The 13,517-nt window shown below is 43.2% G+C and overlaps 1 protein-coding gene across 6 annotated transcripts in view; it reads left to right on the top strand.

Moving 5' to 3' along the window:
* Positions 1–13,517, top strand: part of SNX25 (sorting nexin 25) — a 175,889-nt gene that overhangs the window by 90,840 nt on the left and 71,532 nt on the right. For all 6 annotated transcript variants that reach the window (XM_071212559.1, XM_058289873.2, XM_058289875.2 and 3 more), the window contains 2 exons: positions 97–269; positions 1,931–2,117. In XM_071212559.1, coding sequence (XP_071068660.1) covers positions 97–269; positions 1,931–2,117 — 360 coding nt within the window. The remainder of the gene's footprint in view (positions 1–96; positions 270–1,930; positions 2,118–13,517) is intronic.

Consider the following 13,517-nt stretch of genomic DNA (forward strand, 5'->3'; position numbering starts at 1 on the left):
CTTTGTTCATTTGAAATGTTTTTTACCTAAAGGCAAATAACTGAACTGGTTTTAGAAATTTCTTTCCTTCTTTTCCCCTCTCTATTTATTTTTTAGACATGAAGAACAGCCAAGGCCTTTTGTGTTGCATGCATGCTTGAGGAACTCAGATGATGAAGTAAGGTTCCTGCAGACGTGTTCTCGGGTTCTGGTGTTTTGTCTCCTCCCCTCAAAGGATGTGCAGTCTCTCAGCTTACGTATAATGCTTGCAGAAATTCTCACAACCAAAGGTAGACTAATAAGATTGATATAGCTAATGCAGTGATAATTGTGCAAACTGTGGTGCTACATACTAATATGCTAACACTTCATTTGACCCCTGTGCAGACATTGTGCAGTGTAGGACATGTGGGAATTAAAGTATTTTCAAAATTTTAAGCTTAAATGCCATATCAAAGAACATCATTTGGCCCTATGTGATAAACTTGGTTTTTTTAATGTAACAGATGGTGAAATGCACAATCCATTCTGTTGTTTATTTTGACACAGGAAAACCAGTCCTTATGCTCTCTATAGGGAAACAACCATTTAGGGTAGCTTTTGAATTATCCAAGCCAAGGATAAATGCATTAATGAAAGAATATTATATATACAATCTCTGATGTAGCATTTACTGAAAAGATCTTTACTGTAAGATTAATTGATAATGCCTATTCATAATTGATAATGCCTGTACATAATTTGGTGAACTAGGAATAAATAAAAAATGGAGCTATACCACAATATAGTATGATTACTAGGAAAAAAGTTAACTATATCCTGTGAAATACTTAGCTAGGATAAGAAAAAAGGAAGAAAATATGACTTGAGAGAAACTTTCCTTATGTCAGAATTTCAAATCAGCAACATTTTATTTGAGATCTATTGGATGAACATCTGACTTCTCAGAATCTGCCAGCTGTGCTCATCAGCTGTATAACCAACCACAGAGAAAAAGAGAAAAGTATTCCCCCTTTCCCTTGTAACCTAAAGTTAGTAGGATGAATTCATAATAGTTTCATTGCCTTTTTTTTTTTTTGAGGTACCAGGGATTGAACCCAGGACCTCGTAAAATGAGAGTTGTGTTTTTTTCGTTAGTTTGTTTTTGTTTTTAGGAGGTACGGGGAATCAAACCTGGGACCTTGTACATGGGAGGCAGGCATTCCATCACTTGAGCTACATTCACTCCCCGCAATTGATTTTTATTTTTAAGACTTATTTATTTCCCCCACCTCAGTGTTTGTGCGCACTGTCTGCTCTCTGTGTCTGGCTCGTCTTCTTTTTAGGAGGCACCAAGAACTGAACCTCGGAGGGGCCTGTGGGAGAGAGGTGCTCAGTCACCTGAGCCACCACTACTGCCTGCTTTGTTGTCTCTCTCATTGTGTTTCCTCTTTGTGTCTCTTTGTTGCATTATCTTGTTGTGTCAGCTCACTGCACCAGTCCGTTGAGCCAGCTTGCTGTCTTGCTCATCCTCTCTAGGAGGCTTCGGGACCTGAACCCGGGACCTTCCAGGTGGTAGGCAGGAGCCCAATCACTTGAACCATATCTGCTTCCCATCCATTGTTTTTTTTTAACAGTTTCCCTCCTGAGGTCTGCAAAGACCAACTGGAAGAATGTTGCCTTTCATTCTTTGGCAAACTGAAGTATTCAAACATATTAACCCTTATACAATGAATAAAAGAAAAAGGTGGTGTCCTTGAAATGACCACTTGAATGTCAATATAGTTAATATTTACAACAGGCAGCCTTTTATATGAGTATGTGTATTTTTCTGAATACTTGAATTGATTATAATTTCCTACATGTGGGTAGTTTAAAAATGTTTCCCCCAAATAGTTTAAATTATGTGATGTAAAGAAAATTCCATGGAAGAAGGATACCCTGTTTACAGTGCGCTTACTTGTTCCCACAGCCTTGAAGCCGGCGGTGGCGTTGCTGAGCGACCCTGATTTCCTGAACCAGATGCTGCTCGCCCAGCTGGAGCGCAGAGAGCAGGCGAGCGAGCACCACAGGAGAGCCTACACCTACGCCCCCTCCTACGAGGAGTTCATCAAGCTCATTAACAGCAGCTCTGATGTCGAGTTCCTGAAGCAGCTGAGGTACCTGCTGTTCAGGGCTAGTGCAGCCCTGGCCGCCAGGCACGTCCTCTCCCTGCCTGGTTGGGCTAAAAACTGTGGTCGTCATGAAAGCAGAAGAGGAGGGCCATAAATCCTGCCATTTAGTGACAACTCAGTTTAACCAGCTTCGCCTTTAGCAGTGGAATTATTTTCTCAAAGTATTAAAGTTTTTCAAATAATTACGTTGTAATAGATTACAAGCTATTCATAACCATCCCAGGGTCCACAGGATGGAGTATGGATTAGAGTGGACTTAACTGATATTCTACTATGGAACTATTGTGATTAGTAATGGAAGGAATTATAGCATTGATGTGGAGAAAGTGGCCATTGTAGCTGCTGCGGGTAGGGAGAGGGAAGCAGAAATAGGATGTGGGGGCATTTTCAGGACTTGGAGTTGTCCTGGGTGGGACTGCAGGGACAGATGCTGGACAATGTGTGTCCTGCCATGGCCCACTGGGTGGACTGGGGGAGAGTGTAAACTACAGTGTAAATCATTATCCACGTGGTGCAGCAGTGCTCCAAAATGTATTCACCAAATGCAGTGAATGTCCCACAATGATGAAAGAGGTTGTTGATGTGGGAGGAGTGGATGGGGGGGGTGTCGGGTATATGGGGACCTCTTATATTTTTTGAATGTAATAGTAAAAAAAAATAGAAAAAAAGCTATTCAATTGTAAGGAATACTTGTTTGGCTGCTCAGAGGCTTACCTTTAAAAAGCATTCGAAGAGATGATGTATTTTTTAATTACAGTGTAGAACATTGTGTTGGTTATCATTTTTCTTAGAAAATACCGAGGCCCAATTACTTTGAGAAAACGCATATGAAAAATATCTCGGGATTCTCTCTTATAGGGGAGCGCGCTCTCATTTATCGTACTTGAAATATTTTAGGGGTGCATGCGTTTGTTGTCCTTATTACAATATGTGCACTCACACGTTGTGACTGTAGTGTTGTCTAGTTCGTGGACTTTCTAGGCTTCTCCTACTCTCCTCACCTTCTGTTTCAGGGTCCTCATCTGACAGTTTTGCTTCTTTTTGGTAATTCTGGTAAATCACTGATGTAAAAGTAAAATATTGGCTGAAATTGGGCCTTTTGGACTATTTGAGGATCTTAGACTTGCCACATTTGTATTTGATCTAGGGTCAACAATAAAGTGATTTATGGCACTTAATTACCTGATCTGAATAATGTATTATCTAAGAGGAATAAATTATAGATGGCACTGTATTCTTATAAGCTCTGAGCACTGCAAGTGTATAATAATGGGTTCATTTGTATGGCTTTGCTTATGAGTAATTTTTATTTCTTATGGGATATAATCTCTGGGGATTTTATTCATGCTTCTTTTTCCAAGCATAACCTTGGTAGGCTCTGTGATACTCATTATAACTTTGTGACTAGTTTTGACGGGACCTAGAATTCTTTTGGATAAATGCGTGCCCTCTCCTCAGCACAGGGACAGCGTGGCCCTGCCCGCTCCTCAGCATAGGCACAGGGTGGTCCTGCCTGCTCCCCAGCACAGGGACAGCGCGGCCCTGCCCTCTCCTCAGCACAGGGACAGCGCGGCCCTGCCCTCTCCTCAGCACGGCCCTGCCCTCTCTCCTCAGCACAGGGACAGTGTGGCCCTGCCCACTCCTCAGCATAGGCACAGGGTGGTCCTGCCTGCTCCTCAGCACAGGGACAGCACAGCCCTGCCCTCTCCTCAGCACAGGGACAGCACGGCCCTGCCCTCTCCTCAGCACAGGGACAGCGCGGCCCTGCCCTCTCCTCAGCGTGGCCCTGCCCTCTCCTCAGCACGGCCCTGCCCTCTCCTCAGCTCAGGGACAGCGCAGCCCTGCCCTCTCCTCAGCACAGGGACAGCATGGCCCTGCCCGCTCCTCAGCATAGGCACAGGGTGGTCCTGCCTGCTCCCCAGCACAGGGGCAGCATGGCCCTGCCCTCTCCTCAGCACAGGGACAGCACGGCCCTGTCCCCTCTCCTTAGCACGGCCCTGCCCTCTCCTCAGCACAGGGACAGCGCAGCCCTGCCCTCTCCTCAGCACGGCCCTGCCCTCTCTCCTCAGCACAGGGACAGCACAGCCCTGCCCCCTCTTCTCAGCACGGCCCTTTCCCCTCTCCTCAGCACGGCCCTGCCCTCTCCTCAGCACACATGGCACCCTCGGCTCAAAGGCAGTCTTTGTTCAGCCCTGTGCTCCAGTACAACTTGACCTGCTGCTTTTCATCAGTGTTCCCCAGATGTGCTACCTGTGGTGTGGCCAGAAGAACCTGAGGACTGCTCTCTGTAGAACTAGAGTTTCTCTCTAAGACACTGTTTATGAGAAAACACCTTATGTTGATTATCATTGTATTGACTCCATCAGCTTTTTCCCCCGCTAAATAATGTGTCAGTAATTCCATGGGAATTCAAAATAACATAATCTAGGATTGATAGTGGCAGATACTTGTGGGTCAGATCATTATTCACTGTCTTCCAAACCTGTGGATGAGTGTTCTATTTTGTGTATCAAACAAAAGATTTCAGCACAACATACATGGTAACAGTTAATGGTGTAACAGAGATTTCTTAGCAGAAGTAATTTTTGATGGCCACCTACTGGTTCTTGAGCACCATCTGCCATTTTGTGTCTGAGCGTAGTTCCTGTTTTAAGATGAATTATCTGTTAAGAAATAATGGTCTGTCTTCTTTGAAATATACTGCTAAAGGCTCAGACCATTTAAATGCTAATTCAGAAAGCACTTTAAGTATCATTCAGCAAGTTATCCTTTTTTTAATTTAATTTAATTTAATTTTTTTTAAAGCTGCATAGATCACGCAAAATGTTACATTAAAAAATATAAGAGGTTCCCATATACCCCACTCCCCACACCCCCCACTCCTCCTACTCCTCCCACTCCTCCCACATAGACAACTTCTTTCATTAGTGTGGTACATTCATTGCATTTGATAAGTACATTTCGGAGCATTGCTACACAGCATGGATTATAGTTTACGTTGTAGTTTACAATCTCTCCCAGTCCATTCAGTGGGTTATGATAGGATATATAGTGTCCTGCATCTGTCCCTGCAGTATCATTGAGGACAGCTCCAAGTCCCGAAAATGCCCTTATATCACACCTCTTTTTCCCTCTGCCTTCAGCAACTCTCGTGGCCACTTCTCCAAATCAATGATATAATTTCTTCCATTACTAGGGTCACAATATTTCTATAGTAGAATTCCAGTAAGTCTACTCTCATCCATATTTTATTCCTCCATCCTGAAGACCCAGGGATGTCGATGTCCACTCCACCTCTAATTGAGAGGGGGCTTAGATCCCACGTGGCTGATGGATGGAATTCTCCTACTTGCAGTTGTAGTCTCTCTTGGTTCCCTCGTGTGGTGGTTGACCATCTTCACCTCCGTTAGCTGACCTGGGCAAGACCAGCGAACCGGAGAGTAGGAGTTGCAACTCTGCTGAGACTCAGGGCCCAGCTGGCACACGGGCAGTCCAGAGATTCAAGTCTCCTAAGTGTACACCAACACCAGCGCCAGCCGCGGTTCAGTAAAAGTGACCGAAGAGGGATGTGTAGAGAGGTCACATCTGAGTCCAACTCCATCACACTCATGAGCACAAATTCCAAAGTAGGGCCCACTGCAAGGCCCTGAACTCCAGAGTCATCTGTCATGACTGTAGGAGCTGGGTGTCTCCTTTAACTAACAGAATCCTGATACCTGTTGCCCCAGGATGATTGAGCAACTTTCTTTTTTTCACAGTAGGAACATCATGGGTTGCTTTAACCTGAATGACCAAAGATTACACTAGAAGTTTTAGTTTTATGTCTTCCCTTCCCCACTAATATGTGATGAAATAAAACAGCATGAGCACGTAAATCTTTCTCAAAGATCGCTTCCTCTTGCTCTCATAAGCAGGGCAGTACTGAGGGCTCACCCCAGAAGCCCTCCATAAGCTCTGCAGAACTTACGGAGCAGCGGGAATGCTGAGCTAAGGAACACCTCTTCTTGTTGGTTAGAGTAGAATTCCTATTCCATGAAATTCTTCATTCAAAGTGTACAATTCACTGGTTTTTAGTATATTCAAAAGGTTGTGTAAACCATTTCAGAACCTGTTCATCACCCCAAAAGGAACCCTGTATGCGTTAGTAGTAACTTCTCATTCCCCTGTCTCCTCAGCAACTGCTGGTGGATTTCCCTCTTCTGGGCATTTCACACGGATGGAGTCATCCACTCAGTGGCCTTCCGTTGTTTTTGAGTGGCTTTTGGTAAATGAGAGTAAGGTACAGGGCTGCTTACTCACTCCTGCCCCCGTTTCCCCGCAGTAGACTTGTCTCCAGCAGGAGTGGTAGGGTTCAGACGCCAGCAGTGGGGATTTCTTTGTGCGCTATTTCAGTTCCATTGGTTTGGGTTCTCTTTTGTACCCTCCACCGTGCTGTTAAGCTGTGTTCCTGACAGTGGACAGAGCCAGTGGTAGGGCATGCTGGTTCAAGCTCTTCAAGTGCTTTGAACATCAGAAGCAAAAGCTCTGCATTTTTGGATTTGAGTAAGTTGGAATAATGACTCAATCCAGCTGAGTGACTGTTCTTCTGACCTCAGTCCCTTTCTAAGCCTTCAGTTCAAGTGACTCTTGGGAAATGCTTGATAACTTCCTCTAGAAGAGACGCTAAATTGTTTTATAAGGAGGAATATAAACTGGCAGCATTAGGTGTGGAATCCTGGTAATTCTGAAACCTTTATGGCCCTGGAAACGTGCTTGGCAGAGGACCTTGGGAGAAAGCACTGGAGGGTGTTTCCCCCGATCGATCCACAGACCCAGGGTTGCTCTGAGTCCTGCTGAGCGTCCTGGGCCCTCCGCGGGCATCTTTCCGGGACTGAGGAGTGAGAGACAACTCCTTGCCTTTGCTCTTCAGTCGAATTTCAAACAGCCCTGCCTCCCTGGACCATCCCTTCTCGCTCCACATAGTTGTCTCAGGAACAGACCTGGAGGCTGTCCTTTGTTCTCTGCTGTTTTTTCTTTTCCCTGAGATACCGGAACCAGGGACTGAACCCGAGACCTTATATGGGGGAAGCCGGTGCTCAGCCACTGAGCCACATCAGCTCCCCTGAGCTGGTTTCTTTGTTTGTTTTTTGTTTGTTGTTTGTCCTTATTTCTAGGAGGCACTGGGATCCGAACCGGGGACCTCCCATCTGGGAAGCAGGTTCTCAGCACTTGAGACACATCTGCTCCTCAACACTTTTTATTGTGATAAAATAGCTAATATGCAAATACGAAGAACATTAATAGGAAGTAGATAGAGGTAGCTGAGAGAAAAAATTTTTATTTTCTTGAGTTTCACTAACAGGAATTAGATAGCCTGTGGCTGTAAAGCTTTGGTGGCTTCAGTAGCATGTAACTTCTGTAGGCTTTGGGGACCATAAAATGAATTTATGATAACATATGGTTGTTTCAGGAAAAATAAGAATATAGGTAAACAAGGTTAAGGAAATAAAAATCACTTCTCACAAACAGATCAAAACTATTAATTCCTGGGATACATTTCCATATTATTTCCTGTGTATGTAATAATAATATTTAGTGTCTGTGCATGCAAATGTTTTCGTAAATTCTGGATGCCTCTGGCTGCTCTTGCCCAGGACTTCCTAACTGGTGACTTAGATCCAGCTCTGTGGAGATTAAGGCTCCTCAGCCCATGGGGTGCCAGGCAGGGCTGGGATAACCAATTATTCCCAGAGTTCTGTTCAAATATTACCCTTTCTGTGAATGGCAGATGGCTAGGAAGCATGTTAGGAAGATTTCTGTGAAATCTTTCTGCACACTAGAAAAATGGGAAACAGGTTTGAAAGCCCCTTTAGTGGAAAGAGCCTCTTAATTCCTCTAAGTCCTAACTTAAAATATTCTTCCTGTTTGTGCTACTGCTCATGGCACTTCCTGCTCAATACCATTTAATCAAGTCTCTTGAAAAGCTAACTGAGAACATTGCTGTCTTCCTTGAGTAGTCCTCAGAGACATAAAAATTCAAGTAAGTTTATTGGTAATATTAGCAAAGATTAAAAATTTGATGGACTCCTAGTGCATGGCCATTTGTGGAGCATAGTGAAATTCCTCAGTCTCCTTACAATGAAGCTGAGAGATTTTGCTTAGGATCCATTTGGGGGATATAAAATAACTGGCCATTTCTGTCATAAGGCCCAGGAATGGGAGCTGAGCACAACACTGAAGGGAAAATAAAAACCAAGTGGCCAGAGGATGAAAAGAACTTCCCAGCCAGGAAAGAGTGCCAGCAAAGCCAGGGGGAGGGGGAGCCCCACAGTGGGACCAAGCACCCTTTCCAAGTCAGTGTTTCTCAGAATAGCTGCCCTGGGAGGTGCACCCCCCAGAAGGGTTTGGTGGTCAAATAAATATGGGAAATGTGTACTTTTTACCCTTTCTTGAAGAGTTACAATGAATATTAGCATGTTGAAAGCTCTGAGACATGTCCCCAACATACACAAAATTGATGTTACCCAATTTTGGCAAAGAGGTGGGAAAATAGCCTTACATACTACGGGTTGGAGTAGAAATTTTACCTTTCTGAACATAGTTTTAGTTTTTTAGGTTTTTGGTCCAATAATTACTCACAGGAATGTAGTTTGAGGAAATAATTATGAATGTATGCAGAGATTTCTCTAAGAATGTTTCTTACAATTTTATTAAAAATGGAGAAAAGCTCGGAGTAATCCAAAATGCACAACAATGAGAGTTTAGTTTAAAAAAAAAAAAGGTGATGCCTGTTGTAGGAGTTTGATATTATTGTTGAATTCCAAAAGGAAATACTGGATTATGTTTGTAAACTGATCTTTTCCTTTGGGCATATTAGATTATACCGGATTTATAGATTTACTTGACTGAGTAATTCTGTAAACCTCTTGTGCCCCTAGGGCATTGAGTCCCCATCTTTTGGTGGGTAGGGACTCACAAATAAAAGGCATGGCAAAGGACAGAGTTAAGGGGTTTTGATGTTGGAGTTTTGATGCTGAAGTAAGCTCACAGAGGAAAGAGAAGCAAGCCCCAGGAAGAGAGGAACCCTAAGCCCAGGAAGAAGCAAGACCCTAGAAGGGAGGAACCCAAGAAGCCTGAACCCTGGCAGACATCGGTAGCCATCTTGCTTCAACATGTGGAAATAGACTTTGGTGAAGGAAGTAACTTATGCTTTATGGCCTGGTATCTGTAAGCTCCTACCCCAAATAAATACCCTTAATAAAAACCAACCAATTTCTGTTATTTTGCATCAGCACCCCTTTGGCTGACTAAGACAGAATTTGGTACCAAGGAGTGAGGAAGTGCTTTTGCAATTACCGAAATGCTGGAACAGTTTTATAAATGATAAGGGGTATTTTTTGAAGGAATTGTGAGATGCTTGATGGAAAAGGCCTAGATTGCTTTTAAGAGACTGTTAGATAACTATATGGATGCTAGAGAGACTTTTTTTGATGCCTTAGAAGTAAATGATGAAACTATTATTGGAAACTGGAGGAAAGGTGATCTGTGTTTTAAAGTTACAGAGGGCTTAGCAAGATTAACTCCTGGTGTTTTATGGAAGGCAGGACTTGAAAATGGTGAGCCTGGGCATTTAGCTGAAGAAATTTCCAAAGTAAACCCAAAGAATGCAGCTTTGCTTCTGCTTGCAGCTTATAGCAAAATGTTACACGAGAGGAATATGGTGAGGACTGAACTGTCGCGCACAAAGGAAATAGAAATTGATTCTGCAAGTTCTCAGATGAAAGTGTACCATTGGAGGACTTAACTAAAATTGGAACTGGTAAATCAAAATTGAAGATGCAGTTATCTAGGAAAGACTTGTGAAAAGTCTTACTGTGTGATAGCTTGGACCCCTGCTTCCTGCATGCTAAACCAACAAGGTTTTTGAGAGAGCTGTATGAACAAAAGCACTGTCAGCCTGGAATAAAAAGGACATGGAAAGGAGAGATTGAAGGAGAAACAGCTTTAAGAGGAAAACCATGGTAGCTGAAATCTGGAATTAGGACATCACCTTGGGCCAAGAGAGGAACCACAACCATGTGTACAGAGAGGGTGAGTTTGCCCCAGCAGTTTAAGAGGGTGGACGTTCCTGTTCGATGTTCTGGGAGAGTTTTGCTGCCCCAGAGTGCAGAGAGGGTGGAGCACATTCCCCAAGGATTAGGGCGATTAAGGTCAGCACCCCACAGGTCTGAGAGGGATGGGCCTGTCCCCCATGGATTAAGAAGGCCAGGTGATCAACTCTTTGCTCTGAGAGGGTTGAGCCTGTAGGCCAAAGGTTAGGGAAGGCCAGGTGGTCAACTCGTTGCTCTGAGAGGGTTGAGCCTGTATGCCAAAGGTTAGGGGAAATATTGTCTTCATATTACTGTAATAGAGGGGTTAAGACTGTAACCCAAAGATTGGGTAAGGTGTGGCAATCACCCCAACATTCTTGGAGGGTGAGGTCTGGAGCTTGGTCGACACCCAGATGCTTGATGAGGGTGGAACCAAGAAAATGGCCTTTGGGCAAGCATGCTTGATGGAAGTGGAACCAAGAAAATGGCTATTGGGCAAGTGGGTGGGCCCCCATATGGCCCCAAGGGGAAGAAACCATCATCTTAAGACTGACTCTCAGACTGAAATCAAATGTAGGATGCCCTGCAGTCTACTGAACTGTGGAGGACCATGACTCATGTTACCCTCCCAATTTCTCCTTATTGTAATGAAAATGTTTATCCTTTGTCCATTTGTGTATTGGAAACAGATAAATTGTTTTGTAAGTTTCATAGGTCTATAGCAGACAGGACTTTACGGCAAGATAAACTATTTCTTTAAATTGATTGTGATATGATTTAGTGCTTGGCATTGTAACTGATTTAAGGTTTTTTTTTTAATATTGTAATGTCTTTTTGGAATTCAGAATGTGGAGTGTAGCAGTTTGATATTATTGATGAATTCTAAAAGGAAGTACTGGATTATGTTTGTAATGTGATCTTTTCCTCTGGGCATATTAGATTATATTGGATTCATGGGTTTACTTCATTAAGTAACTATGTAAACCTCTTGTGCCACTAGGGTGTTGAGTCTCCACCATTTGGTGGGTAGGGACTCACAGATAAAAGACATGGCAAAGACCAAAGTTAAGGATTTTGATGTTCGAGTTTGATGCTGAAGGCTTAAACTGGAGCCCTGGGAAAGTAAGCACACAGAGGAACGAGAAGCAAGCCCCAGGAAGAGGGAAACCCTGAGCCCAGGAAAAAGAAGCCTGAGGAAGGGAGGAACCCAGGAAGTCTGAACCCTTGCAGATGTTGGCAGCCATCTTGCTCTATCCAACACATGGCAACAGACTTTGGTGAGGGAAGTAACTTATGCTTTATGGCCTGGTATCTGTAAGCTCTTACCCAAAATAAATATTCTTTATAAAAACCAACCATTTTCTGGTGTTTTGCATCAGCATCTCTTTGGCTGACTAATACACCTATATACAATGGATTGCCATGTTGCAGAAGTATATTCAATGGTATAGGAAGATATTAACTATAAACTGATAAATACAAAGGCTGTAAGGCAATATATATAGCAAAAACCCAGTCATAAAAAATAATTCTATGTTTGCATAGAAAAATGATTATAAAGAAATACCAAATGTTAGTAGCAGCTGGCTTTGGATGTTGCACTTTGTGTATTTTCTCAGGTTTTGTGTTACTTTGAAGGCGGCAAAAACTGGCTCAGACTGAGAAAGTTAAACCTGCCTGGCTTGTTTTCAGCTTGGAGTAAAGTCAGCTGTGAGGGGAGCAGGACCCAGGGTTCCTCCCCAGGACGGGGGCTCTCCAGCATCCTGAGGTCCCCCTCCCTCTTGCCGAGAACCGGTCAGGAGACACGCCTGTCCTGCCTGGAGACGCGGGGCTGGCCAGAGCAGCCTGAATGTGTACCCGCAGGAGCTGCAAGCCAGAGTTCCCAGGCTTACCCTTCCATTTCGAGCTCAATAGTTTCCACAGAGACAGGACCCAGGATCCGCTTGGAGTTGGTCCCTTTCCACAGTCTTGCCTTGGCTTTCTGTAACTTCCACTGCGGTAGCTGTAGCGCTCCCTCCCTCACTGCACTGGTCAGTAAACCTGATTTTGTCCGTGTTTGGTCCCATGGTCTTAGCTGATTGGGCTATAACACTCTTGAATCAGGAAGAAAGACTACTTCAGAAAATATTTGTAAGTTTTTTACAAGCACATCTACATAAATCTTCCTAGGTGGTACATATTTGTAAAGTAGTGGTGGTGGCAAGGAAGAATAATAGTTAACATTTATTGAACTCCCATAGTAGACCAGGCATGGTTCTAAATATTGTAAAGCTTTTATCTCCTCTAACATTCATAATAATCCTGGATTATATCACCTTCTTACCTATGAGAATTCTGAGTTTTAGAAACCTTAAATTTCCCTGGGTGATGTGATTTGTGCTGGCAGCAGGATTTGAATACAGGCCAGCTGGTGCCAGAACTTGCGCTCTGAACACTGAAATCTTCCTGAATTATCCAGAGTACCTTGAATGTGGGAAGCCGCTCCAGCTCAGCGAGCTAAAATCACTTTAACTGAAGTACCTCTAGTGAAGATAGTGCTTTCTGGATATTGGAGCCTAGCAAAAAGTGGCCTGTGGCAACTTTGGATATTATTTAAAATTTTAAAAATTTGTCTTAAATATATGTTTATGGCATTCTATCCCATAATTTATTATTTTATTATAAAACTGTTTAATTACAAAACAATGTTTAAAACCACCTGAACCTAGGGTTTGTCCCACCTTGACTCTCCCAAAACATTCCAGAATGTGTCTACCCAAGAACGTGGCTCTAAAGTAACATTAAAGGAAACAAAAGACAAAAAAACAAAAATAAAACCTGTGTAAAATGTGCCTACTTTTTTTTTGTTTGACTTATAAATAACTTTGAAATTAATCCTATTAGAATTCCAAGGCTTTTTGAATAATGAATAGAGGGGCAATAAATCTAGAGATTTCTAAGGTAATTATTTTGAAGGACTAGGTAGAATTTCGGGCAAGTTTCAGATTAGCTGGGAGAATTCATAAATACAAATCTCTAAATCTTTAGCCAAGTGTAACAAAACTAAAGAGAGGTGAGGTGGCAACTAGAGGAGGAGCCCTTGAAACAAGGAATACCGTGGACGTAGGATCTCGCCAGAGTTGGAACACAACTGACTTCTTGTTACACCACTTCCCTTTTTTTTTTCTTTAAGATTTTTTATTTATTTCTCTCCCTACCTCCCCCCAGTTGTCTGTTCTCTGTGTCCATTTTGCTGAGTGTTCTTCTATGTCTGCTTGTATTCTTGTCAGCGGCACCAGGATTCTGTGTCTCTTTTTGTTGCATCATCTTGCTGTGT

This window comes from Dasypus novemcinctus, chromosome 29 (genome assembly GCF_030445035.2).
Source record: "Dasypus novemcinctus isolate mDasNov1 chromosome 29, mDasNov1.1.hap2, whole genome shotgun sequence".
NCBI lineage: Eukaryota > Metazoa > Chordata > Mammalia > Cingulata > Dasypodidae > Dasypus > Dasypus novemcinctus.